Here is a 27,798-nt window from a genome sequence, read left to right as displayed (position 1 = left end):
CCCAAACCCATTTTATTATTAGGGTTTCATATCTTCCTATTTCTTTAGGGTTTATAGTCTTACTCTCAAACCCTTTCTCTTTCTCAGGGTTACCATAACCCCCTTCTCCAACTTAATCAAATCTCTCTCTAAATCGGAGAAGAGGAATTCCGTTCAGATTGGTTTGATAAACAATCTTTACTTCACTCGCAGGTATGAATCTGGGGCGCTGATAATGAGGATTTGTTTCGGAACAATGGGTCTTTGATTCGTTGCATCTTTTCTTCATTTCTGATTGTTTTTTTGCTATATATAATTTTTTTTGGTTTGATTTGAGGAATCTAAGGAGTCGACATGAAACGAAGGGTCTATATTTCGTTGTAATTATGTAGAGATTTCTTTTTCCCGATTCATAATTGTGTGGTTTCTCTCATTCGATTTCTGTTTTCTTTTATTTATTTTTTGAACAGTAATGGTTAGTACTGGTTTTTCAATTATTCCCACGCCATGATATAATATTGCTTTGTTCGTTTCAGAAATATACTTTGTATTTCGAATGGTATTGTTTATCTTCATCTGATTAGTTAGTCTGAAGATGATGTATTCTTAATTTCAATAAAGTGTATATGAAGATGCGTGTTCGTATGAGCATAGCTTTGTATAATCCCATCTATTTGATTTTTTTTTTTGTTTTGTTAAAGTCTGTAAGGTCACATTTTTAATTGTTTGTTTATGGGTACTGATATATTTGGATGGTTACTTGTGGAAGTTGGTTGAGTTTGGTTTTGTTTATATGATAACTAAGATTTCAGAAATTTGTTATAAATGAAATTTGTTATTCATATTGCACTATGCTTCTTATTGTTTTCAGAAGAAGATAAGCATTGGTGATGAATGTTCTTTATTTTTTTATTGGTTCAACTCTTATGATTTTTATTTTAATTTCAGATTAGACAGCAAAAATGGTGCAATATAACTTCAAGAAGATTACTGTGGTGCCGACTGGGAAGGACTTCATTGACATTATCCTTTCTCGTACCCAACGCCAGACGCCCACTGTTGTCCACAAGGGATATGCCATCAATCGTCTCCGACAGTTTTATATGCGTAAAGTGAAGTATACGCAAACAAATTTTTATGAAAAGCTTTCTGCTATCATTGATGAGTTCCCTAGGCTGGATGACATCCATCCTTTTTATGGTGATCTTCTTCATGTCCTCTACAACAAGGACCATTACAAGCTTGCACTTGGCCAAATTAATACTGCAAGGAATCTTATCAGTAAGATTGCTAAAGATTATGTGAGATTGTTGAAGTATGGTGACTCACTTTACAGATGCAAGTGTCTGAAAGTTGCTGCTCTTGGCCGAATGTGTACTGTGATAAAAAGGATTGGTCCTAGTTTGGCATACTTGGAACAAATTAGACAACACATGGCAAGGTTACCTTCAATAGATCCTAATACCCGAACAATCCTCATTTGTGGGTATCCTAATGTTGGAAAGAGTTCATTTATTAACAAGATCACTAAAGCTGATGTTGATGTGCAACCTTATGCTTTTACCACAAAGTCACTATTTGTTGGTCATACAGACTATGATTACCTCAGGTACCAAGTTATTGATACACCAGGGATTTTGGATCGTCCATTTGAAGACCGCAACATTATTGAGATGTGCAGTATCACAGCTTTGGCACATTTAAGGGCGGCAGTGCTGTTCTTCTTGGATGTCTCGGGGTCTTGTGGCTATACTATTGCTCAGCAGGCTGCTCTTTTTCACAGTATCAAGTCTTTGTTTATGAACAAACCATTGGTGATTGTGTGCAATAAGACTGATTTACAGCCATTGGATGGCATATCTGAGGAAGATAAGAAGTTGGTTATGGAGATGAAAGCTGAGGCATTGAAGACTGTGCTTGGTCAAGGAGGAGAGGCTGCAAATGATGAAGGGGTGCTTTTGACCATGAGTACTTTGACTGAGGAAGGGGTGATTGCTGTGAAGAATGCAGCTTGTAAGAGATTATTGGATCAGAGGGTGGAAATAAAGATGAAATCTAAAAAACTAAATGATTGCTTGAACAGGTTTCATGTTGCATTCCCAAAACCTCGTGACCAGAAGGAAAGGCCAGCTTGTATACCTCAGGCTGTTCTTGAAGCCAGGGCTAAGCAGGCTTCAGAGACTGAAAAGAGAAAAACTGAAAGGGATTTGGAAAATGAAAATGGTGGTGCAGGTGTGTACTCTGCCAGTTTGAAGAAGCACTACATCTTGGCTAACGATGAATGGAAGGAAGATATACTGCCAGAAATTCTTGATGGGCACAACGTATATGACTACATTGATCCTGATATTTTACAAAGGCTTGAAGAGTTGGAACAAGAGGAAGGACTTCGACAGACTGAGGATGCTGATGATGATTTTGAGATGGATGGACAGGAATTGACCCCAGATGAACAGAAGGCATTGGCTGCAATCAGGAAAAAGAAAAGCTTGCTCATACAACAGCATAGAATTAAGAAAAGTACAGCAGAAAGCAGGCCAATCGTGCCTAGGAAATTTGACAAGGAAAGAGAGTTCACATCAGAGAGAATGGGAAGGCAGCTATCGAAATTGGGGATTGATCCATCACTGGCCATTGAACGAGTTCGAAGCAGGTCTCTCTCTAAGAGAGGTAGGAAGAGGGAGAGGTCAGTTGATGCCACTGGTGGCGAGGCAATGGATATGGATGCAGACACACCCAGCAAGAAACTACGTGCAAGGTCTAGATCTCTATCACTGTCAAGATCAAGGTCAAGGTCAAGGGCACCTACTGAAGTCACTCCTGGTGATGGATTTAAGGATTCTACTCAAAAGGGTTCTGCTCTTAAGATTGCTAAGAAATCCACAAAGAAGAGGAACAAGAATGCACGTCGTGGAGAGGCAGATAGAGTGATCCCTACTCTGAAGCCAAAGCATTTGTACTCTGGAAAGCGCTCATCTGGTAAAACCGATAGGCGTTGAAGTGTTTTTGAAGGTATCCTATATCTATTTTCACTTGCGTTTTATCATTTTTAGGAGAAATTTGCTTTGCTCTTTTTTTTTTTTTATTTAAACTTTTTTATCATATTCTAGTGTCTACATCTTTTTTTTTATATAATTCTTATTGAGATGCCAACCTTCTTTCCTTTCGAAGGCTGCTTACCGGACCGTGGATTTTGCTGCAACTTTGGAAGAAAATTATCTGATTTCATGTTTGACGCCAAAACTACAGTTTGTTGTGATCATTGCACCCGATGTTTCATAATATCCAATTTTGGGCGTGTAATGAATTTTAAGTTTTGCTTTTTTAATTTAATTTTTCATATAAAAAATGCTACAGAGCATGTTACTGGTTATGTTTTAATTGTAATACTCTTAATTAGTTGAATTGAGTTGGTAAAAAATGGTTGTGTTTAACCCAAATTGAATTGCTGTTTGTGGTACCTTATAATTATCTGCACTATTACACGTGTTTCCTTGTCTTTCACATAAAAAACAATGAGAGAACCATTCGAATTTGTGTAGAAGTGAATTTCTGTAAACATTTGCAAGTGCAACTCCTTGAACTATCAGGTATTCAAATGAATGAATCTTTGACCAAAATTTCAACGCAGCAACGGAAGAACAAGCTGCAGCAACCCTTTAACCTTTTGTTTTAACTTGGAAGCATAGTGTCACTGCCTAATCTCGAAGTCTTGCTTGTTTGTTTCCTTGGCGTTTGTTAAGATTTCTTCTTAACGACATGTTTAGTCTTTGATCAAGATTGCCTCTTATTATTTGATCCACTTGTCTTTGTTTGTAGTCTGTGCTTCTGGGGTAGAGTTTCTGTGATTATGTTGACCTTTCTTCTCGTACTCATTATTTATCAAAATATTACAAATATTTATAAATTTAATCTTATTTTAAACGTATAACAGAGTTGTGGTTAAATGTTCATATGTCTCAGCTAATGAATTCAGCAACAATAAAACTTTATCCATAATTTCTATATCTTAACTTCGTAAATTTGTCAAAGTTTTGATAAATTTATCTACATGTTCAATCATAAAGGCACTATTTTTTAAGTCGGTTAGTCTTTTTTTAACAGATATATTAGATACTAATAAAATGTTACGTGTCATTGGTCTAAATTATAATTTTAATTAAAAATAATTTAAAATAAAAAAAATCTAAAAAAATTATTTTAAAATCATAAAATTATTAATTTTTTTCTTCACAAAACAAAAAGAAATTCAATTAGGAAAAACCAAACACCTACCTGATTCTCACCCCACCCTCATTCTCAGCCACGGTCGTCTTTTCCAGAAAACAATAAAATCCAAACCCTGATCTTAATCCACTCATTGGGAAAAATCAAACCATACACAAACTCAAATATGTCTTCATCTTGGCTAACCAAATCTCTGTTCAGGAGCTCTGATTATACCAAGGGAGAGAGACAAAAGATGATTTGGGTTTTAATGATATCCATTAATGTTGTTCGAAAAGAACCGATCAAGAGTAAGAGAACTAGAGAAGTTTCAACAGACGAGGGTGCTGCTAGTGAGAGCTGATTCTCTCATCGAACACAAGCTCTGGGAACAATGTCAGCAAAAACTCGAGTTTAGATCTAAGCATGGTGCAATATGGATTTTATGCAGGTTTGATGGAATGATGATAATGAGAGAGTGAGGTGAGGGAATAGTAAGAGAAATTTAGGTCTGAGTATTTTTTTATGCAAGCATAGTTATTGGGTATGAATATTTTTTTAGGCAGGCAAGGTAAAAGACGAAGAAGAAAAAAAAATATTTTTTATAATTTTAAATTACTTTTTTTAGTTTTTTTTTTTTATTTTAAATTATTTTTCATTAAAATTATGATTTGGACTAATAAAAAATTAACATGTGACATTTTATTAGCATCTAACGAATCAATTAGAAAAATGACTAATAAACTTAAAAAATAATCTTAAAAACTATTAAACCGTCAATTTACAAGGTTAGAGACTAATCTCCATCAAATTTTACTTGTGCTACAATTTTTGTTTCACAGCAAGTGAAGTTAGGTTGAAAGTTTTAATGCAATGATTTCTTAGGATTTCACAATATAGTGATTTTTTATCAGCAAGTGCTGAACGTTTTAAATAATTTTATCACTATATATATTTTAAATAAAAGAGGTGTTCTGCAACAACACAAATACTGTAAATACAAATAAAGTCTCTTTTTGTTGAACCTAAAAGGCACACCAAACAATTGAGAATTGACAATGCTAAAACAAGTCTTGATTGAGGAACACCATGGGAAAGAACAAGAAAGCACTAATATTCTTAATTAGGTCTTATATATTATCTTATACATAATTAACAAGTCCTTTGTCTAAGTCCTATAGCTAATTAAAGCACTTACAGCAGCAGGGTTGATTCGCCGAGAAATGGTAGCGTTTAGCAAAGTGTTATCTGTATCGGTTTCTTTGGTAACCAATTCAAAGAGACAAGAATCTCCAGGCTGCAAATGGTTCTCCTTTACAAATTTAGGCCATCCACCACAAAAAAACAGTCCACCTGAACCACCAGACAAATTAACACCCCACAATTTCTTCCCAACCTGTATTGTTACAGCTCCTGGCTTTCCTTGTAGAAAATTATTTGAGATATACAGCGGAATACGCTGCAGTAATTTCAAATACAACAAGATAAACAGAAGAATTAAAGTGAGAAAAGAGAGACCATGCCAATATTTGTATAATTAAGCATATGTATGATAATGTTTGCAGTGCTTTTTAAACTGAACGCCTTGTCATGATTACCTTTAATTTTCCAGCAGACTGCCCTAATATAATTTCGAAACTGGGATTAGATTGTTTAACGGTTGCTCCTTCAGAAAATTTGCCACCCCTTGAAGATGAAAACGCGCCTTGAGTTACCTGGTCGCTTGTGTGATCTTTAGATTTGGCGCCAAGCTTCACATTTCCTTCAATATATCATTCAAACAAAGAATAATATTAGCATAGTAAAATGAATTCTTTTCTTCTGATGAACTTTGGTGTCCATCCCCTGTTTGTTGTTGCTACTAACCTTCGGATTGTTGGTTGTTTTGATCACACAGTGTTGCTCTGTTGATGGAAACTTTGAACATCATTTCATTTTTATTAGTCAGTTCAAATGTACAAACATCGCTCAGTTTCAAGCAATTTTCCACAGCAAATTCCCGCCAACATCTTATCGAGATTACAGCTCTTGGTGAGCCATTTCTAGCTTTTATCTGAAGTTTCCCAAGCCAAGTTCTCCCATTATGAGGAACATATAGAGTAATATCAAGATCAGATTTTTCACCGACATTTTCTCTCCAAAATTCTGCTGGTAAGGCCTGAAACCATTAAAAAAAAGTAGTGAAAAAGAAGTACAAATTGAGGGAAAGAAAAGAAAAGTGGTTAAGAACCAGTTCAAAGGCCAAATTTTACCAACTCATATCGATCATGCAGATGCATCTTCTTTAAGACAATCTTAAAATATGGGTATTGGGATGTTAAGTTTGTCATCCTAAATAAAGCTTCATCTTTTTCTTCTACAGTCATCGATCTAAAATGTTCTTCTACTCTACTACCACCCTTTTTGGCAAGAGCCTTAAGCATTCCTGTATACATAAGGAAACGATAATAATGAACAAGAAAACATAATGTTAATTAAGCACTAACATGTAATTATACATAAAACAAAACAAACCTGTTTTGTTGACAGATTCAACACACTCTGAATCTCCCATGTTCACTTGATCCTTAGGTGGTGCTGCTGCTGCGTACTCGTCATCATCATTGTCACTACTAACAAAAAGCTCTTTTTTCCTTCTCTTGGGAGAAGAAAATGGTGGTGCAAGTTTCTCCTTTCTTTTTCTGTTAAGGTTTTCACGAGAGTCAAACTCTTCATCTTCTTCTTGAGCTACAATAATATTGGTGGGATTTAAGGTACCATCAGAATGTTTGGAAGTAGTAATAACTACAGCAGGATAGCATATCTCTGAACCATTTACACCGATTATGACCACATGAAATCTAGATTGACCTTCATATCTAAAAAACAAGGAATATCCACGTTCTATGGAGTAATGCCTTGCAAAGCTTGGCCAACCTTCACCCAGCCAAATATGGCCATCACATTTGGTCAAGTTCATTTTCCATGCTCCACCACCAGGGACTTTCACCACTATTGGCTTTGATGTATCAATATTACTACCATATTTTACCATAAACTCTTTGGGAATTTTCTGTAGTGCAAAATGAGAAATGTTAGCTTTAATTTAGTAAGAAAAAAAAAGCTAAAAAGTAAAAACAACAAGGGCAATGAGAGAACTTACAAGTTTATTGTCAAAAAGAGAATCTTGTAAGATCATCCTATGAAAATGAGGAGTATCAGGACAGAAGTTGGTAGATTCCATTGTTGGATTGTTGATTAACAAAACTCCTTGCTTATTCTCTACATCATTAATTATAAATAGAGACAGAACAAAACTTAAGTCAAACATAAATCCACATCACCCTTTTGATGCCAAACATAAGAGGATTTGTTTTCCCTCAATAATTTTCCAAAATGTTTTATAGGTAAAGTGCCATACATAATAACATTTCTTCTATGAAATGGGTTAAGTTTGTTTTATAGTTGATGAACATTAAAACTACTACCATAAATATAAGTTGAAAATAGCTTCAAGTTGGGAAATTTGTTTGTATATTACAACAAAGCTATACAATCACTTGTTTTTTAGTATCCAACTTGTACTTACAATCCCACTACATACCCTCACATATACAAAAATCATAAAACTAAACCCCAGTTGTCAAAAAAGGAAAAAAAAATCATACCTTTTCATCGATCCTGTTTGTGAAGGAGCACGGTTTCGGCTTCAGGGGTCTTTGGGGTTGCGACGAGGGGAGACTGTGGTGCTCGTCATTAATGCCGGAGAGAGAGAGAGAGGCGAATGAGAATGGGAGAGAATAGAAAGCGAGGGCGACAGGGTAAGAAAAATTGAGAGGGCTTTGGGATTTTCGCGGTCGGCTTAGGATGGTGGCGATCAGAAACATAGACCTGGGCTGGCCATGGGGGACGGAAATGGAGGTCTCACCGGAAAATGATTTATTTTTTTTTAGAAATTATAGAAGATTTTTTTTTTTCTAATTTTTTAATGCAAAAATAAAATAAAATTGAGATTTTTTCATTTTTACACTTTAAAATAATTTTTTTTTTTTAGTATTTTTACAACGCTTCAACCTAAATTACAACAAAAAAAAAATCATATAAAAACCCACTCAAACGGTAAATTTAAAAAAAAAATTAAAAAAAACAGTACATAATATAAATTCCCCAATAAAATATATGTAAATGAAAAAAAAAAATCAATAAAATAGAAGATAAGTTATAATTACAACATCTTTGTAAGTCTTTTTATTTTAATGATTAATAAATATACGATTATTATTTGTCACTAACTAATAATTTATTGATTTTATAGTATAAAATTCTCTAAAATGACTCCAAATGAACTCTAAGATACAAAGAACTCAAGACAAGATTCTATGAAAATTTATTTAAATTTTCTAGTCTTGTACACTAATTTACAAGTCCATACTTAAATTTTTTTAAAATATTAAAGGAATTTCACTGATACCTAAATTTTATATATTCATTTTTAAGATCATATATCATTAAACTAAGAATGCAATTGAAATTTTTGAAATTAGATAATTGAGTAAAAAGTTATGCACCTTTTTGTTTTAAAAAATAAACTTTTTGCCTCTGTAACTCATTCGGAATTTCGTTTGGAATTCAAAATTTTGGCTGTAACCAATATCACGGCAGAATACAACTAAAAAATCGTGCTAACAACTAGAAACTGGTATTTTTTATTCTCATACTTTATAAACTCGTTTTTCACTCAAAATAATGTGTTAGCTGAGTATTTATTTCATATACTAAACAAATTCAAGTGATTTTCAGAGCTCCAAAGTTTAAAATCTAAAAAAATACTTTTGACAACTTTGAACTAAAATTTGTATTTATTTTTTCTAAGTGTGATTGCTAATCACTCTAGGTTCTTCATTGTTTTACTACATTTCTAGAGTAAGTTTGTTTATAATCATAAACACATTTTGTTATCTCAAATTTCGCACAAGGTGACGTGGCATCTATCTGAGGTGACACGTGGAGAAAATTTCGTAACTTGGACGGATAGCACACTTCACAGACACTGTTCAAGGTGATTTATTACTCATAAACAACTGATTTGAAGAAGAAACTGAAATATCCAGACAAAGTACATTACACTGTCAGACTAACATATAAACGAAGTTGGAACATCTTCAAAAATATTCCTTAAATGTTCAAACAATATAAGTATCGATCAAGTCCCTCATTTTGTGAGATTAATTCACACCGACAAAAGAAAAGAGAAAACCACCTAATCATCAATGTACATCACTTATCTAGTCATCTAACCAAATTAGAGTTCCCCATATATACAATCTAAATATAAATGATACATAATCGTGAACATAAAAAACAAAATATAAGTCTCTTTTAGGTTAAAGACATACCAAACGAAACAATTGAACAATGCTAAAGCAAGTCTTGATTAAGAAACATCATGGGAATTAAAGAAGATGAAAACAGTACTGCACTTAAAAGTCTTATATATTTAGGTAATTAAATCACTTACAAAGTTACAATCTATATAACAACAGCATTATTAATTGGTCTAGAAATGGTAACATTTAACAAAGCACTATTATCTGTATCTGTTTCTTTGGTAACCAATTCAAAGACACAAGAATGTCCAGGCTGCAAATGGTTCTCCCTAGCAAATCTACGCCATCCACCACATAAAACCAGTCCACATCCATTACTAGCCAAATTAACATCCCACAAGTTCTTTCCAACCTGCAATGTTACAACTCGAGGCTTCCCTTGTAAATAAGTACTCGCAAATTGCTTTGGAATACATTGCAGTAAAGTAATTTCATATAGACCAAAATAAACTAACAATAATGAGAGTGAGAAGATAGGCCATACCAATATTTGTATAATTAATTCACACACATATATATGTACCAAAACATTACATGTGAGATCATACCCTTGGTTGAAAAACAGACTCCCCCAATACAGCTTTGAAACTGCGATTAGATTGTTCATGGGTTGCTACTTCAGAAAATTTGTCACCCCTTAAAGATGAAGGCGCGCCTTGACTATCATGGCTGCTTGTGTGATCTTTAGATTCGGATACAAACTTCACATTTCCTTCAATATAAGATACAAACAAGGCACGATATTAGCATACTAAAATGAAATTCTTTCGTTCAACATTCAATCCCATGTATATGTTGCTACTAACCTTCGGATTGTTGGTTGTTTTGATAACATTGTGTCACTCGGTTGATGAAAATTTTGAATATCATTTCATTTTTATTAGTCAGTTCAAATATACAAACATCGTTCACTTTCAACCTATTCTCCTCAGCGAATTCCAGCCAATCTCTTTTCGAGAATGCAGCTCTTGGTGAGCCATTTAAAGTTGTTGTCTGACGTTTTACGACCCAAGTCCTCTTCTCATGAGGAACATAAAGAGTAACATCAAGATCAGATTTTTCATGGACATTCTCTCTCCAAAACTCTGCTGGTAAGGCCTAAAACCATTAAACAAAGTGGTGAAAAGGAAATACATACTACATATTCATGTAAAGAAAAGTGGTTAAGAACCATTTCAAAGGAAAAATGATTAATTACCATGTCATATTGATGGTGCACATGTGTCCTTTGTAAGACAATCTGAAAATATGGGTTTTGGGATGTGAAGTTTTTAGTCCTAGATAAAGCTTCATCTTTTTCTTCTACAGTCATTGGTATAAAACGTTCTCCTACTCTACTACCACCCCTTTTGGCACTAGCCTTAATCCTTCCTGTATTTATGATAATAATGAACAAGAAAACATAATGTTAATTAAGCACTAACATGTAATTATACATAAACAAAAAACAAACCTGTTTTGTTGACAGACTCAAAACACTCTGAATCTCCTATGTTCACTTGATCCTTATGTGGTGCAAGTTTCTTCTTTCTTTTCATGTTGAAGTTTTCATGAGAGTCAAGATCTTGAGCTTCTTTTTCCCTCTTGGGCAGCTCATCAATATGGGTGGGATTCAAGTTATTAGAATGTTTGGAAGTGGTAACTGGATAACATATCTCAGAATCATTTACATCAATAATGATCACACTAAATTTAGATTGACCTTCACATCTGAAAAACAAGGAATATCCACATTGTATGGAGTAATGCCTTGCAAAGTTTGGCCAAACTTCACCCAACCAAATATGACCATCACATTTGGTCAATTTGATTTTCCATGCTCCACCACCAGGGACTTTTAGGACTATTGGGTTTGATGTATCAATATTACTACCATATTTCACCATGAACTCTCTCGGAATTTTCTATAGTGCAAGAAAGAAATGAAAGACAAATGTTAGCTTTAATACTACATTATTAAAGTGTTAATTAGTTCAACTCATTTACAAACCACTTTAAATCTAGAATATATATATACATGCTTCCAAGTTATAAGTAGAGAGAGAGAGAGAGAGAGAGAGAGAGAGAGAGAGAGAGAGAGAGAGAGAGAGAGAGAGAGCTTACAAGTTTATTGTCAAAAAGAGAATCTTGTAAGATCCTCCTTTGAAAATGAGGAGTATCAGGACAGAAGTTGGTAGATTCCATGTGTTGATTATTAACAAAACTCCTTCCGTTTCTACATCATTTAAGTTAAAGTAGTAGTCTTTAAGGAGTAGAGACAGAGCAAAACTTGAGTACTAATTAAAAAATAGTCCCACATCGAGAATGGGAAACATTGTAACTTAATATAAGTTGAAAATAGCTTCAAGTGGGGAAATTTGTTTGGATATTACACAAGGGGAAGACAATCATGGAGCTACTAGACTCACCGCCTTATGTGGTGGTAGGATCTATGCATATCAGAGCACCATAACTCCGGCGAGCTTTTCACCCTGAACATGGAGAATCGAGGAAAACCAATGGCTGGTTTGCGTTCCTCTCGGCCTTGTCGTCCTCTGCAATTCAGGTGGTCTGAAATGACCCCGGCGTAGCTTGAAGAACATCTGGCCAAATTCGACAACCCTCGGCCGTGGCCAAAACTCTGAGATGAAGCTGACATGCACAACCAACAGAGTCAAAACGAGCATAAATAATTAATTAATGGAGTAGATATACATAGATATATATATACATTCAAAAGAGAATATATTGATTACAAAAAGAGAGAAATAGACGTTATATATTATACACTGATGAGAGATGAGATTTAGTTTACATACCCAGAAGAATAAAGATATGTTTGTACGTAGAAATTAATTTCCTTAAAGCCATTTTTATCTCTTTCTCACTCTCACTTAGAAAGATAAAGCAGCAAGAACATAACTTGGTAAACACAGACTGAGAAGGAAGTGAAAACGTTTCATGGAAAAACAGTGAAAAAATGTGAAAGGTCTCCTTTTGACGTGGCAAGCTGTGTAATGTACATATGGATCGGGAATCGGGATGCTATTTGGAGCGGGAAGAATTACTGTGGTGTTTGATTTGATGTAATAAAATGGTAATAGTAAATTAGTAATAATAGTAATGTAATGGAATAAATATAGTGATAGAAATTGATTATAATGTTTGGTTTGTTGTTAGAATGAATATTGTAATTAAAATTATTGTGTTTAATTTAGTATGAAAATATAATAAAATAAAATTTATATTGATCAAAAAATAACTATATTTTCTTAATTTTATAATTATAAAATATTAAAAAATAAAAGTAATATAGACTTTTGATTATTTTTATTATATTTTATTAAAGTATTTTTTAGTTTTATAATGGAGAGTAATTGTAACAAAAATTATATTAGTTTTGGTATGTAATCATCATTATAATATTTAATGTAATAATTATTATAATATTGTAATGAGCCTATTCATTACTATTACGATTACTATTATGGTAAACTAAATATCACTTAAATATTATAATTAAGTATTAGGTAAATGGCGGCAAAATCTATAATAGTTTCAATTTACTTGCAATTAACCCCAAAACTCAAATTTGGCCAGTAAAACTCCCAAAATTATGATACCTTTAGCACTTTACAACTTTCATCCAAATTTGACTGTTAACTGCCATGGTATATTGTACACATGGATATAGTGTACACGTGGCACAATTCTATTGGTTCACGTAAATAATTATATTAAAAAAATAAAAAAAGATATATTTTTTCCTTTGTTTTTTTTTCATTTTCTCATTTATCTTCTCTCTCTCTCTCTCTCTCTCTCTCTCTCTCTCTCTCTCTCTCTCTCTCTCTCTCTCTCTCTCTCTCTCTCTCTCTCTCTCTCTCTCTCTCTCTCTCTCGATGCCGGTACCTAAACCCACGCTGTCGTCGATGACCACCGTGCCAGGTGCACGCCGTTGCTGAGGATGTCCCTCAACCCAGGTAAGTCGATCGCCTCTCTCTCTCTCAGCCCTCTTCTCTTTCTTTTCTTTCTCAGCCCTCTTCTCTTTCTTTCTCTCTGTCAGCCCTCTGCTCTGTCTCTCTCTCTCTCATCCCTCTTCTCACTCTCTCGATGATGCAGGTCTAGGTCCAGTTGCCGTCGACGAAGACCACCGAGCCATTGGCCGTTGACGAGGACCCCGACCTAAGTAAGTCGATCACTTCTCTCTTAGTCCTATTCTCTTTCTCTCTCTGTCTTCCCCGATACTTCTCTCCCTCTCTCTCTCTCATTTTAGGGTTTTCCATAATTTTTCTTTGCAATCTTGTTAATAAATTTGTGTATAAATGTTCCTTTTGGGTATTATTGTAATTTTTATTTTTTAGATCTGTGGAAAGATAATGCTGGAGAAATAAATTTAGAGTTTTAAGGTTTGAGTTTTTGGACTGAAATTTTATGTATCTTTATATATTAAAAGTGTCTATCTAACGGCAATTCTTGGTTTAACGATTCTTTTTTTATTTAGCCTTTACACGATTAACTTAACAGACTGTTAACGTTAAACGTTAACAAATAAATAAACCCAATAATTAAACCCAAAAAATTAAACAATCTTTTTCTAAATTAAAAAAAATATCTTACCCACATATCTCTCTAACAAATCCTACCATCTTTTAAATTTTTTTACACGGCTAAATTCAAATTGTGATCGACGGCCCAAATTTCATTGATACAGGGTTTCTGCGGTGTGACTATTACTAACTGATTGTAATTGATATAGATATGGGATGGGGTATGAATGAGACGAGGGGGTTTTTGTAAGTTGCTTAACTGATCGAAGAATCTTCAACGTAGTCTTTACCCCTTTTTTATTCTATTGTGCTCTCTAAGCCAGGTTTGTCTTTCTTTTCATCATTTGTTTATTTGTAGTATTCTTTTCATCGATGTTTATCTACATATTGTACTTTGGAAATTCTGTTACTTTGAAGAGTATTGCTCAAATCAATACTCCTGATCCTGATGCAAGTTCCCTCATGATCCAGGTATTACATATATCATTGGGTTCTAAAAGAGTTTAGAATTTTATTATACCAACATAATATTATAATTCGGTTTTTGACAATAAGATATATACATGCTTGTCATAGAGAAAGGCCTGGATATTTTTGTAATCGTTTCTCATTATCACCTCAAAAATAGAATATCATTCATATGGGAATTGCATCATGTAATTGGATCTGTTATTCTGTTTTATCCTTACATTATTTGTAATTAAGGCTATCGAGAAAGCAATAGTCATATGTGTATTACCATGGAATAACACCAAACAATGATGGTGATATTATAAGATTGACCCTCTCACAATTAATTGACATCATATAGAAGGAAGGGATTTCCTTTTTGTTTAAAGATCGCTTAAATTTTCTTGATAATGAATAAAGCACTCAAAAAAGATGCTGCTAAACAAACTCAGTTCTACTTTTCTGTTTTTGCCTTTTTATTTATTATTTGTCTATCAAAAAAGAAAAAAAAAACCATATATTATCTGTAAATCATACTATATTTTCAGGAAAGTGGGAATGAGGCCTTGGCTTCCCCCACTAAACTAATTGTGTTCTCTTTTGCAGGAAAGTTAACATTAATTCGAAGTGTTCTAGACGTGGTGGAAGTCAAGAGAAGGATATTGTGGATGCCATTTGGAAGTGCTCGACAACAGTTGCAACATGGAAAGGGAGTGGGCTGTGGAAGCTACCATTGCAGTAGTTCTTTTGACTTTCTTGACTTAGTGAAGGCCTTACTCTCCCCTGCTGAATATGATTTGTTTTCTATCCTTTCTTGGCATATTTGGTTAACTAGAAATAAATGGGTTCATGGAGAGATGATTCCAAAGGCTGAAGATGTTGTTGAATGGTGCACAAAGTATGTTGCAGATTTTTAAAACTCCTCTTTGGATTCAAACAAATTGGCCTCCTCTAATGATACTCTGAAATGGACTTTCTCCTGCTGCTAATGAGGTAAAAATGCGGCCTCTTTCTCCTCTTGCGGCTGAGTTGACAGCCATTAGAGCTGAGGTTAATTTGGCCGTAGAAAAGAAGCTGCCAAAAACTTGCATTGCGCCGGATTGTCTAGCTGCGATTCAGTTGATCAACTCCAAGTTTAGAGGTTGCCGTAAGGTTGATGGTCTCCTTCCTTAAGGACATTGATTCTCTTTGTTTGTTTTCTGGCATAATTAAATGCTTTGGTCGTAGAGATGACCTTCTAGCTCACAATCTCGCTAAGTTTGCTTTGATTGATAAAGCAACTTCTTTTATTTAAAATGGGGCGGTGCCTTGTTTTATCGAAGAACGTGAAGCATTCTAATGGAGACCAATCTATGATACTTCTTAACTGGTTGTTCCAAGATGAATTTATTTTCCAAGCAATAGCTAGGAAGCTTGGTAAGATTATTGCCACTAAAGATGATCATTTTATAGCACTTGGGTGGTGTACCCTGGTGCGCGGACTTGTGGATTATGAAAGTGCTACTGATCAGTACTCAATGAATGGTAATACATTTTTTCCTCTTTATGTGATTTAAATCCATTTGGGTATATTTCAATATGATCTTTAATGACAGTATAACCTCATTATCTTAGTTTAGTAGCTAAGAATATATTTTAAGCATGAAGTTTTAGTCCTTTTTTTGCCCTCAATTTTATTATCTTCTTCCTCAATCTCTAATGACAGGAATAAGACAAAGGCATATTGAGTTGTTGAAGATACTTTCCTCATGTTTTTCACATATATTACAAATAATATCTAAGGGAAGGTATAAGCTTCTTACTTGGATCATCATCGACCAAGTTGAGATGGATCTTCATTTTGTAATAGTTGCTTTAATAAATGATCTGCTTTTAGTTTGCTCAGTCCTGTTCTTCTCATCTTTAGTATCACTTGTTTTGGTAGTGCTTCATTCAAATTTCAAAAAATAAACCCAATAATTAAACCAAAAAATTAAATAATCTTTACGATTAACCCATTCATGACCCATACAGGCAAACACAACAAAAGCCTCTCTCTCTTAATTTCACCTACTGAAACAGAATGCAATCATCAGTTGTTAATTCTCATTGCTTTTGGTAAAATTTACACCTTTAATACTTCTGACTTTTGTTGTGCTATTTTGAGTGAAGGTGGCTTTATAATGAGCAGATGAAATTTTAATACTTCTTTGTTACTTTATAATCGAGACTTTGAGAATTGAGGGTTCCTTCTTTGTCTAATTTACACACGCTTTGCTTATTCTTAATTTTGTAATATTTGTTTTTCCAGGTCAAAGATGTTCTTGCTGCTATTATTTTAAGAACTTTCCAATATGTTTTTACTGGACATAAAAGTTTAATTTAAATTTATTATTTAAATCTCTCTAAATTAAATATTATTTATTTTTGATTTATTTATTTCATTCCGAACTCATAATATAATACTTAATATAAAACATAGTATACGTGCATCACACGTAACAATATACTAGTATATATATGTGTGTGTGTTTGTTTGTTGAATTTAGATTTATTTAAATATGGTTTAAGTTTGGTTTGAGCTTTGTTTAATTTTTTGTGCGATATGGATTTAAAAAATAGGTTGTGGTGGTAGTTTCGGTAATGGTGGGTGGTGGTGTTTACTTTTGTTATGGATGATGGTGGTTTCGGTAGTGGTGGGTACAATTGAGAGTTAAATTTAAGTATTTATCCACAAATTATTCTTAATAATACTATTAGGAGAACGAATCAACAATATGGAAATAATAAAGATACTCTGTTTAAATAATTAATCAAATATCTATAGTCATTAATAATTAAACCAAAAAGAAAATTCATTATTAATTGATTGTAAATGAGCTTAACCGTCACTAAATAATTTGTCTAGGATCATGGTTGGCTATTTTTTATTATTAATCTAATTGAGAGTCTCCTGAATGTCTATAACTTTAGCTAATTTAGGTATCATATCGCCAAAACAACATACAGGCTTCAACAAGACCGCCCAAGTTTATTTGGCTTCAACAAATACTACGAATTCTGTATTTTGAATAATATTTATTAGGTAGTTAAATTTTGAAATTGTAAAACTTAAATTTGATCAATACAATCTTCAATTATATGATTCCTCCATATCAGCTAAAATATGCAAACATCACCTGACTGAAGATTTGTCTTTCCCAAAGGCACACCATCCACCTCTGATCCATTAGTACTAACAGTTAAATTTCCATGCCAATATTCCTCACCAACCCAAATAGTTATTATAGTTTATGCCTACTTTTTCTTGGAATAATGACTTGCAAAAGCCACTGGACTATACACTTATACAGTACAGAGAGGAATATTACTCTTTGTCATGACATGCATTGTATTTTCTACATGCCACTGTATGTCTACCCATTGAAGTTGTCTTGTCTGCATAAGATTTATAAACAGAGACTAAATGTATGTAAAGTTGACTTCTCATGGGAATGTTTTGACATTGTTCAATGGATAACAGACTGATTTCCTAGTTCGAGAGCACACTAATTATACTAATCAAAGTTAGAGACTTTTTAAGATTATAAACAATATAAACTTAAACTTGAATAGTTTTAAACTATGAGAATGAAAAACAAAACTAAGGTGGTGTTTGGTTAGAAGGAATGAAAATATAGGAATAGGAATAATAAGAAAAGAAATAGAAATAGAATTAAATCAAATTTTTCATGCATAAAAATATTATTAAATTGTATTGAAGTGGTTTTTTTTTTTTTCAACAACAACAACATTTGTATCTCCAATAGTTATTACAGCTTGGCCAACGAGTGAATATTAGTCGGTTTAGTTGAATTCAATATATTTACAATCAACTCAATATAAATGTCAGGTTAAAAAAATTTAATGCAATCATAATGAGACCACGGTCATTTGCACAACGGTTTCTCAACAATTATTAACCTATAATTAAACAAAATGTAAACATTGAACATTTCTACATTCAAGGCCAGCTTAAAACAACTTCTAATCAGTTTCCTTCCACATAATAACAAGCTTCAAATTCATCCAAATTCTCTAAAAATTAACTTTCAGAAACTTCTAAATCAAAATAAACACTTAAGTCTCTTCTGTTAGAGAGGAAATTAAGACAACTACTGTCATTAATACTTAGAATAAGTACTTGTGAATGTTATCTAATCTAACAACTAACATCAACAGTAATGGTAACTTTGAACAAAGCATTATCAATTTCATTCCTAACAATCTCAAATAGACAAGAATCTCCGGGATGTAGCCGGTTCTCCTTCGCAAATTTAGACCATCCACCACCATATAAAATCACTTCATCTGATAAACCCCATCTCAAATCAACCTTCCAACATTTCTTCAGCACTTGGAGTGTTGCGATTTCTGGCTTTACTTGAAAATAAGTCCTTACATTGGAAATCTGCTGCAGAAAGATCATATATACAAATGACAATGTGATAATATTAACAATAATTTGTAAAATCATGTTATATATAAATATATGTATGACATTTCATACCAGCATCTCATCAACAGATTCCCCCAATGTGACTTCAAAATTGGGATAAGATTGTTTGATTTCTTCTCCCAAAAATTTGTCACTCTTTGAAGATGAAGACTTGCTGTTGTGATCGTTGGAATTGGTTATCCCAGACTTTATAATATTGTTGCCTTCAACATATATATGATCATATTATGCCAAATTATCCAATTCTGTTCCAAGCCTACAATTTATAAGTTAAGCTACTAACCTTGATGAGATTGTAACTGTTGGCTGTTTCGATCACATTTGGTGGCTTGGAATATGATAATGTTGAACATAATGATTTGCTCAGTTTTTTCAATCAATTCAAATATTAAGACATCCTCAATTTTCAAATGGTTGTTCCCAATGAATTCCTTCCAGCCTCTTCTGTCGAACCAAGCTCTTGGTGGTGTACCGTGGCTAGTAATATGAAGTTTTAAATGCCATTTCCTCTTCTCAGGAGGAACACATAGAGTTACATTATGTTCACATTTTCCATCACCTATATTTTTTTTCCAAAAATCTTCTTGTAACGTCTAGAATTAACCATTCACCAAATGGACAAATTTTAAAAATGTGTACGATCTCAAATGCACTGGTATTGTTAAAAATATAAGCCATGCCCAATTAGGAAAGCTAAGAAAAACATACCATGTCATAACGTTGCACATGTGTCTCTTGTAAGGCAACTTTGAAATATGGATTTTTGGATTTGAAGTTTTGAGTCCTAGATAAAGCTTTCCTTTTATGAGCTGGAGTCATTGAAAACTGCTTCTTCTTTTGATTAACAGATTCTCCAACTATACCATCACTCCTTTTAGCACAAAGTTTAAACCTACCTGTAATATTCATAACAAAATAGTGTTAACAAGATGTACACTAAAATTTAGTTTTTTACAGAAACAAAAGAAAACAAACCAAACCTGTTTTCTTGGCAGGCTCAAATAAAAAGTGTGAATCTTCTTTGTTCAGTTCTTGCTCATCGGATGTGTGCTCATCAGATGTGTATTCATCACTGCCACAACAACTACTACTACTACTACTACTATCACTAGAAATAAGATTGTTTTCACTATTTGTCATTTTTCTCTTTAGATTCTGCACAGAGTGGTTCCCCAATTCATTTAGATCCTGATCAGCCTCTTCTTCTTGTGCTTCTTCTTCTTCATATTTTAAGGGTGAAGAGAAGAATGATCAAGACAATATTATTATTACTATTATTAGTATAGGATAATAGAGTTCTTGTTTACCTGTTAACACAGGGGAATTTGCTACACCATCGCCATGAAAAATAACCACTTCGAATAATATTATTCCAATGCTCTTTTTCAAAACAAAGGCACAAACATCGCCTACTTTCAAATCATTATCTCGAACAAATGCTTTCCAACCACAATCGAATCTTGTACTTGAAGATCCTTTGTACTGTCTACATATGTAATCAACAGACCAGGTCCTCCTCCCGTTCTGAACCTTAAGGATCACATCTTGAGACTTACTGAGGTAAGTTTTTGCAAAGGGAAATGGTACAATCTTGACAAAACATGAAGAAGATCAACAGAGAGTCAATATGATAAAATTTTCAATGTATAGTTTGAAAATCAACATGAAAGAAGCTTATTTATTATTACCATACGAAACCCAGCTCCAACAAAAGATGGTTGCATAAGAACTACGAAAAAGGGGTCTTTAGATTTAAAACCTTTCGCTCTCATGAGAGCCTTAGCCTTTGCTAATCCACTCAATCTCTGCTTTCTTATAACTTTTTCAGGTTCCATGCCCCTTGGTATCGGACATTCTCCACATACTTTATCTGGCAAATCAACCTTCACTGAAAATAGATTCTACAAATTAGTCAGAACATATAAAAAAGTTCATAATCATCATGAAAATTTGATGTTTAGCTTAGCACGACCTTTAAACCTTCCTTTAATATTTATCACAAAATAATGTTACGATCATAAAGCACAACATTTAATATTTACATAAACAAAACAAAACAAAACAAACAAACCTGTTTTCTTGGCAGGCTCAAATAATAAGTCTGAATCTTCTTTGTTCAGTTCTTGCTCATCAGGTGTGTATTTACCGCTACCACCACCATTACTACTACTATCACTAATAGTAACCTTGTTTGCACTTTCCATTTTTCTCTTCAGAGAAGGAACTGATGATTTAGAAGAAGAATTATTATAATCCTTTCTTTTCGGGCTCTGAGAGTGGTTCTCTTCATTGAGATCTTGATCACCTTCTTCTTCTGGCCTCTTGGGCAGTTCTTGATGATGATCAATATAATTAGTAACTGGATTATAACTTATCTCCACTCCATTTTCATCAAATATAACCACATGGAATGTAGATTGGTTTTCATCATATTTGAAAGACAATGTGTAATCTTTACACTCTAATAGGTGGTAATGTGTTGCAAAATCTACCCAACCTTTTTTCAACCAAGTACGTCCATCTTCAGATTTGGTTAACTTGAATTTCCATACTACTCCTCCACCATTTGGAACTTTTAATAATATTGTTGGATTATTTGAAGTGTCCATTTTCACACCATACTTCAACATAAACTCTTTTGGAATTTCCTACAAATATCAAGAAAAAGATGATCAAAATATATACTACGATTAGCTTTATTATTAGTAAAAGTAGTACTTAAAAAGTATCAAAATTTAAATATTGTGTATGTGTGAATCTGACTGAGAAGAGTAGATATTACTTACAAACTTATTTTTGAAGAAATGCTTTTTAGGGTCGTCGAGTTTTTTGAGAAAATGGGGAGCGATCGGAGAAATAATATTGGTAGACATTGTTGTTGTTGTTTGTTAAATGTGGACATTGAAAAAATGGGGAGCAGTAGGAAAAAACTTTGACTGATCCTTGGCAATATGGCTATCACAAGCCATGGTTGAACAGTTTTTAGTTCTTTTTTTTTTTGGTCTGAAACAAACAACTCTATTCCAACACAGATGAAGCTTTAGTTACCTTTCAAGTTTAATGTTTAAAAAGAGAATCTCATAAGATCATCTTATGAAAATGATGAGTATCAGGACAGAAGTTGGTAGATTGTATTGTTGATTGTTGATTAACAGAACTCCTTGCTTATTCTCTACAACATTAACAAAACTAAAGTCAAACATATGAACAAATCAAACTTTTGGTGTCTGCCAAACATGTGAGAACTTTTTTCCCTCAATAAGTTCCAAAATCTTATATATTAAATAATAATTACCTGTGAAATGGAGTAAGTTTGATTTGTAGTTGATGAACATTAAAATTAACATTAAAGCTATATAACCACTTGTTTTTTTTAGTATTAACACTTAAAAATTAACATCCCAACTTGTAGTTACAATTCCATTTCAGGTGAGTAATACATAAAAGTACAGCAGACCACAGACCATCCAAACAAATATTTTCTTGCATTCTCCCAGCAGCCAAACACTTATTCAAACATCATAAACCCAGAAAAAATTCAAATACACACACACATACATACATATACACTCACTCACACTACAAAAATCATAAAAGTAATATCAAAAAAGAAAAAAAAATCAAACAACCAGACCTTTTCATCGATCCTGTTAGTGACTGAGCATGTTTTCGGCTTCGGGAGTAGTGCTCGCCATTGATGACGGGAAGAAACGAACGAGAATTAATAGAAAACCAGGGTGAGAAAAATATTATTATTATTTTTGAAAAATTACAGCTTGTAAAAATTTTAAACTTTTACATTGAATATTTTTTTTTTAGGCTAATTAGTAATTTTTCACCTGAACTTTAACATGTACTAAATTGTGTCTCTGAACTTTTTTCGCCGTTAAAAATTTCCCCGAACTTTAGAGATTGTTAAATTTAAGAACTTTTGTTTAATTTCATTCAATTTTACTGTTTCAGTGATTGTTTGTGTACTAAACTATGCTCTTTAGACTTTAATATCTACCAAATCATGTCCCTCAAACTTTGATATGTACTAAATGATGTCCTTTGAACTTTCATCTATGTTAGAATTTTTTTTACTAAAATTAGACAAAAGTCCTTAAATTTAACAATCTCAATATTTCAGGGGGAGTTTTTAACGGCCAAAAAAATTCAAAAAGCATGACTTGGTACATGTCAAAGTTCGGGAGAAAAATTATTAATTAGCTTTTTTTTATTATTATATTATTAAGGTATTTTATATATATATATATATATATATTTTTGTATATTTTTAGGGTATTTTAAATTACAGAAAATATAATTCAAATAATTATTTACCACGCTTATAAGAAAAAACAGTCAAGAGTACAATAAAATATTTAGGGATATGATTTTATTCCGTGATGTACTTTCACGGAATATATTCCGTGGTACATTAGATGGGTCTTAGGGTACATTAAATGAGTGTCAGGGTACGTTTCTACTTTTTAACCCTAATTACCCCTAGATTAATCTCAGTCGTCAGATCAAATAACTCTATCATCTAACGGCTCTGACGGCTGCGTACATCACGGATTACAATCCGTGAAAGTACAATAACGGGACAAAATTATATCCCAAAATATTTATATCTTTTTCAATCCTATAAACTATTCGATTATTTTTTAAAAAAAAATTACTTGTAGTTCTAAATAATTATAACACAAATAATTATAAAGAAAAAATAAACTAAAAAACTTTCTCAAATACTGAAACAAATAAGAAATATATTGAAACAACTTTTTTAAAGAATGTTGTACTATACTACAAAAATATATATATACTTTAAAATTACCCCAAAAGTTATATATTATGTATTTTTTTTTTTATTAGGCTTATTTGTACCGCAAGTCCTTAAATTATATAAATTTTGGTAAGTTAGTCTCCAAATTTTATTTTTTGGTAAATTAATTTCCAAACTATATACGTTTTAGCAAATTTATCCCCAAACTTTATTTTGTTAGTTAATTGGTCACAAACTTTTATTTTATTAGCAACATTAAGTCCACACTTTAATTTATTTTTTGTGTTAAATTCAAATAATTTTATTTTTTAATTCTAATACTTTGATAAAATAATCTATCCACATATCTATAATTTATATAAAAGTGAGAATGATTTTTTGGGCTTTCACTAATTGAATTACACAATTAACCTTCACTATATATTCAATTATAAAAAATTTAAACTAGGCAATTGAAACATGTACACTACTTACTTCTTTTTCTTCTAAACTAAGCTTCCCCTCTAACATTTTATCTTTTGTGAATATTTGTGAAAAATCATTTTGTCTTATATATATATATATATATATATATATATATTTTTGATTGCTATCAATAAGTATATTTTCAAATAAATAATGCTTCTTTATTTTTTTAAACTAATTTTGCTAATAATTATTATTTAAATAACCATGCCTATATATATATATATATTTTTTTTTTGAATAAAGAGGGTAGATATTTTATTTAACCAGAAAAATTATCCTCTCTTACAATCGAAATCAAATCAGGAGGAGCAGAAAACTCATCCAAAATACAACCTGACATAAAACAAGACTTCCTTGCAATGCAATGAGCAGCCCTATTTGCAGATCGTTTAACAAAAGAAATAAAAACATTATGTAACTCAGAAATAAGCAAACGACAATCTTGGACAAGGAAACCAAATTGAGATGGCATTTGAACTGAACCTTTTATAGCCTGAACAACTACCAAAGAGTCAGTTTCAACTTCCACATCAATTAATTGTTTCGTCTTAATCCAACTTAAAACTTCCTTGACACCCACTGCTTCTGCTATCTCAGGGGCCACCAACCCAATTTTACTATTTGAGAAAGCTTCCACAAAAGAACCATGTTTATCTCGAACAATGAAGCCAAAGCCAAACCGGTTTTCCGTTTCAAAAAGAGCACCATCGACATTGATCTTGAACTTGGTTAATACATGTTTAGTCCAATGCTCTTTACCACTACCAAAACTAACATTTAGTAAAGGTATGGATCCATTTGAATGAGCATTTTTCCAATTGTCAAGACTAGTCTTAGCCGATCGAATCACTTCAGAAACTCTGGTTGTTTTTTTGCTCCATAAGAGATCATTACGAGCCATCCAAATCCGCCATAAAATCATCGCTGCTTCCTCAGCAACTGCCTTCGGCTTCTGCACCAGAATATTGCAGAACCAGCTGCAGCCATCAGCTAAATCACCAGCAATAACATCGGCCGAGGATAGGTTCCAGCAAGATTTAGCAAAGTTGCAACAAAACAAGACATGTGTAGCAGTTTCGGGTTCAATATTACACATTGGACATGTTAAATCCACATGAACATGCTTGGTATTCAATTGAATCTTTGTTGGAAGGCAACCAGCAAGAACACGCCAACCCAGATGCTGGACTTTTGCAGGGACATTCAACTGCCAGATCTTTTTCCAAAATGAAGCCCCATCATTAATCAACCAATCCCTATTCACAACTTGAAGCAACTTATAAGCACTATTAACAGTATAATCAGCACTCTTTTCTTTAGACCAAGACCAGCAGTCATCTCTAGAGGAGTTAGGAAGTTGGATTGAGAGAATCAAATCACCATCATGTTGATTAAATATATCTCTAATCAGTTCAACATCCCACTGTCTTGATCCCATCTGGAAAAGGCAATCAACCGAGCGGCCAATGAGACTTGGATGGTTTGTTGTAATAAATCGATTGTCATCAGTAGGCAACCACCATGCCTATATATTAATAAGCATACAATATAATAAAAGAGAATTATGTGTATATATAATTAAATTGAGATAACACAAATATATTTTGTGATAGATGGGTATTCTTTTTTTTAAAAAAAACCCTATATTTCCTTTTAGTATTAGAAATAATATTAAATTTTAAAAATAATACTATTATATCATTAATTAAAAAATAAGACTAAAAATAATCTTTTAATATCAATAACTAATAACTATTATTTTAAAGAGTAATATTATTTTTGTAATCCTTTAATAAATAAAAAATTATTTTGTAATCTTTTATTTAACATCACATTCAATTAATAATTAATAATTCTTTTTTCTACAAAGTAACTTAAATTGTGTAATTTTAAATAATTACTTTTTAAAATAATTAAATATTTTTCTAGCAGCAAATAATCAAATAATATTTTAATCCCTAAAAAATGATTTATCTATAATTTTTTTAAATAACAAAAAAATAAAAAAAAAACTTATTTTTAAAAATAACGACTAAGAATAGTCACAATAAAAAAAAAATCCCATGTATTGAGGCTGCAATGACACATGAGAAATGTAATTAATTTACAACGACACATAAACTGTGAAACGGTAAAAAAGAACAAAAGTTAACAAAAATACTATATTTCTGTAAATAAAAGAGTTCACAAAATTTTGTCACCATATATAATGTATATTTTAGAGGATACAATTTGATAGTGTTATAAATTTCGTAAATAAAATATTAATTATTATTTTTAAATAGTTGTGTTTAAATATTTTTACGAGCTACACGTGGAGCACGTGAGACTCCACTAGTTTATATAAAAGAGAGGAAGAAAGTGGTCTCTTCAAAAAAAAAAAAAAAAAAAAAAAGAATAAAGTGGTTACATGTCACTCTATAATCTCTTTAAAGCTATTTTTCGCTTCTCTCCTTAATTCTCTCATTTTTAATATTTTATTAGAACATAAATTTACAAAGAGGTATTTTACTATTTTTTAAAATAAATTTTCTATAAAAAATATCTAGCATAAACTAATTATTTTTTTTTAAAAAAAAAACTATATATATAATACTATACATTATTATTATTATTATTATAATGTTTTTTAAATAAATTTATATATTTATATCGCAATTAACAAAAAATAATAACTACTTTTAAAAATAAATTATTAATAATTTTTTTTAAATATCACTCATCAATTAATTACTCACATTTTTTTTCTTTTTCAAACTATAATCAATATATATGTATTATATATTCTTCTAATTCTTTTCAATGTCATATATATTACCAAAAAAATAGGTAATATTAAAAAAAAAAAGAGTTTTTATGCTTAATTTTTCTATTTAATTAGAAAAATCTCTCATTTTTTCATTATATGGGTTGAAGTTATTCCATCGGCTGAAAAGAAAATAATAATAAAAAAATTCAACAAAAAAAAATGATAAGAAAATATTGAGTTTTACTTAAATATTTTTCATATAAACTTATTTTTGATATAGTGTAAAAAGATTTATTTTTTGATATTTTCTTTAATTAAGTAGCTAATTTAAGCGTAGAAATTCAAATTTCTCTTTTATTATTCGCCATCGGATCAAAATCTAATGGTTTAATATTTTTAAAATTAATATTTATAGTTAAATTTATTTAGTACGCATCAATGGGTAATACCCATTAAAAAATGTTCTATATATATATATATCTATATGGTTTTCATACCTCTCGCTATTTTGCATATTGGTATATATATTTCTTATTATCAATTTTTTATTTTTCTTTTTCAATTTTATGTGCATCGAAAAATGGCTTTCCACTTCTACATTATTTTTTTAAAGTTACTTCCGATAGTGTTGATTTTATATTTTGCTTATACATATTATAAAGAATAAGTATGAGGTGGTGACATGACACTTTAAAATCACTCAAATAACTCTATTTATTTTCTCTTTAAATATCTCATTTAAATTATTAAAACAACACTTTAAAATCACTTAAAATAGTTTTATCTAATTTTTTATAAATATTAAT

General features: G+C 31.9%; 6 protein-coding genes and 1 long non-coding RNA gene across 8 annotated transcripts; 2 read left to right on the top strand and 5 right to left on the bottom strand.

The window, feature by feature from the left end:
- On the top strand, positions 1-3,419 carry LOC115714352 (nucleolar GTP-binding protein 1). Its single transcript, XM_030643027.2, has 3 exons — positions 1-192; positions 928-2,991; positions 3,151-3,419. The coding sequence occupies exon 2, from the start codon at positions 942-944 to the stop codon at positions 2,976-2,978; it is 2,037 nt and encodes a 678-aa protein (XP_030498887.2). The 5' UTR covers positions 1-192; positions 928-941; the 3' UTR covers positions 2,979-2,991; positions 3,151-3,419.
- Positions 3,420-5,072: 1,653 nt separating this feature from the next.
- LOC115714788 (B3 domain-containing transcription factor VRN1) lies at positions 5,073-8,136 on the bottom strand. The gene is made up of 7 exons (XM_030643541.2): positions 7,833-8,136; positions 7,328-7,446; positions 6,700-7,237; positions 6,438-6,610; positions 6,052-6,343; positions 5,784-5,947; positions 5,073-5,644 (listed from the first exon to the last, which is right to left on the bottom strand). The coding sequence occupies exons 2-7, from the start codon at positions 7,406-7,408 to the stop codon at positions 5,354-5,356; spliced, it is 1,539 nt and encodes a 512-aa protein (XP_030499401.2). The 5' UTR covers positions 7,409-7,446; positions 7,833-8,136; the 3' UTR covers positions 5,073-5,353.
- A 1,557-nt stretch (positions 8,137-9,693) lies between these two features.
- Positions 9,694-10,863, bottom strand: LOC133037160 (B3 domain-containing protein REM9-like). The gene is made up of 4 exons (XM_061114003.1): positions 10,750-10,863; positions 10,358-10,649; positions 10,100-10,263; positions 9,694-9,903 (listed from the first exon to the last, which is right to left on the bottom strand). Exons 1-4 carry the CDS (start codon positions 10,861-10,863, stop codon positions 9,694-9,696), a joined length of 780 nt encoding a protein of 259 aa, XP_060969986.1.
- Positions 10,864-10,902: 39 nt separating this feature from the next.
- Positions 10,903-12,189, bottom strand: LOC133037159 (B3 domain-containing protein At1g49475-like). The gene is made up of 3 exons (XM_061114002.1): positions 11,960-12,189; positions 11,655-11,766; positions 10,903-11,455 (listed from the first exon to the last, which is right to left on the bottom strand). Exons 1-3 carry the CDS (start codon positions 12,187-12,189, stop codon positions 10,982-10,984), a joined length of 816 nt encoding a protein of 271 aa, XP_060969985.1. The 3' UTR covers positions 10,903-10,981.
- A 2,019-nt stretch (positions 12,190-14,208) lies between these two features.
- Positions 14,209-16,411, top strand: LOC115715714 (uncharacterized). The gene is made up of 3 exons (XR_009687497.1): positions 14,209-14,400; positions 15,134-16,051; positions 16,233-16,411. It is a non-coding gene; the product is annotated as an uncharacterized LOC115715714 (long non-coding RNA).
- Positions 16,412-18,336: 1,925 nt separating this feature from the next.
- On the bottom strand, positions 18,337-20,164 carry LOC133037383 (B3 domain-containing protein LOC_Os12g40080-like). 2 transcript variants are annotated; one of them, XM_061114518.1, is made up of 4 exons: positions 19,713-20,164; positions 19,288-19,597; positions 19,056-19,207; positions 18,337-18,959 (listed from the first exon to the last, which is right to left on the bottom strand). In XM_061114518.1, the coding sequence occupies exons 1-4, from the start codon at positions 19,911-19,913 to the stop codon at positions 18,708-18,710; spliced, it is 915 nt and encodes a 304-aa protein (XP_060970501.1). In that variant the 5' UTR covers positions 19,914-20,164; the 3' UTR covers positions 18,337-18,707. The 2 variants fall into 2 exon arrangements, with proteins under 2 accessions (XP_060970501.1, XP_060970502.1); XM_061114519.1 differs by having other exon boundaries at positions 18,337-18,956.
- Positions 20,165-20,185: 21 nt separating this feature from the next.
- LOC133037385 (B3 domain-containing protein REM19-like) lies at positions 20,186-20,932 on the bottom strand. The gene is made up of 2 exons (XM_061114520.1): positions 20,693-20,932; positions 20,186-20,594 (listed from the first exon to the last, which is right to left on the bottom strand). The coding sequence occupies exons 1-2, from the start codon at positions 20,837-20,839 to the stop codon at positions 20,256-20,258; spliced, it is 486 nt and encodes a 161-aa protein (XP_060970503.1). The 5' UTR covers positions 20,840-20,932; the 3' UTR covers positions 20,186-20,255.
- Positions 20,933-27,798: the final 6,866 nt, after the last annotated feature.

This window comes from Cannabis sativa, chromosome 4 (assembly GCF_029168945.1).
Source record: "Cannabis sativa cultivar Pink pepper isolate KNU-18-1 chromosome 4, ASM2916894v1, whole genome shotgun sequence".
Taxonomy (NCBI): Eukaryota; Viridiplantae; Streptophyta; class Magnoliopsida; order Rosales; family Cannabaceae; genus Cannabis; species Cannabis sativa.
This window is presented reverse-complemented; position numbering and strand designations above follow the sequence as displayed.

Bases quoted from the DNA above. Each gene is read 5' to 3' on its own strand.
- LOC115714352 (XM_030643027.2), top strand. From the start codon at position 942: ATGGTGCAATATAACTTCAAGAAGATTACTGTGGTGCCGACTGGGAAG.
- LOC133037159 (XM_061114002.1), bottom strand. From the start codon at position 12,189: ATGTCAGCTTCATCTCAGAGTTTTGGCCACGGCCGAGGGTTGTCGAAT. The intron at 11,767-11,959 runs GTGAGTCTAGTA...TAAATGATGTAG, and splicing joins TCCTACCACCACATAAGGCG to AAACGGAAGGAGTTTTGTTA. The intron at 11,456-11,654 runs GTAAGCTCTCTC...CTTGCACTATAG, and splicing joins CTCTTTTTGACAATAAACTT to AAAATTCCGAGAGAGTTCAT.
- LOC133037383 (XM_061114518.1), bottom strand. From the start codon at position 19,913: ATGAATATTACAGGTAGGTTTAAACTTTGTGCTAAAAGGAGTGATGGT. The intron at 19,208-19,287 runs GTTAGTAGCTTA...TATATGTTGAAG, and splicing joins ACAGTTACAATCTCATCAAG to GCAACAATATTATAAAGTCT. The intron at 18,960-19,055 runs GTATGAAATGTC...ATCTTTCTGCAG, and splicing joins AATCTGTTGATGAGATGCTG to CAGATTTCCAATGTAAGGAC.
- LOC133037385 (XM_061114520.1), bottom strand. From the start codon at position 20,839: ATGGAACCTGAAAAAGTTATAAGAAAGCAGAGATTGAGTGGATTAGCA. The intron at 20,595-20,692 runs GTAATAATAAAT...TGTTTTGTCAAG, and splicing joins TTGGAGCTGGGTTTCGTATG to ATTGTACCATTTCCCTTTGC.
- LOC115714788 (XM_030643541.2), bottom strand. From the start codon at position 7,408: ATGGAATCTACCAACTTCTGTCCTGATACTCCTCATTTTCATAGGATG. The intron at 6,611-6,699 runs GTTTGTTTTGTT...TTATGTATACAG, and splicing joins TGAATCTGTCAACAAAACAG to GAATGCTTAAGGCTCTTGCC. The intron at 5,645-5,783 runs GTAATCATGACA...AAATTACTGCAG, and splicing joins AGTCTGCTGGAAAATTAAAG to CGTATTCCGCTGTATATCTC.
- LOC133037160 (XM_061114003.1), bottom strand. From the start codon at position 10,863: ATGACTGTAGAAGAAAAAGATGAAGCTTTATCTAGGACTAAAAACTTC. The intron at 10,264-10,357 runs GTTAGTAGCAAC...CTTATATTGAAG, and splicing joins AAACAACCAACAATCCGAAG to GAAATGTGAAGTTTGTATCC. The intron at 9,904-10,099 runs GTATGATCTCAC...GTAACATTGCAG, and splicing joins AGTCTGTTTTTCAACCAAGG to GTTGGAAAGAACTTGTGGGA.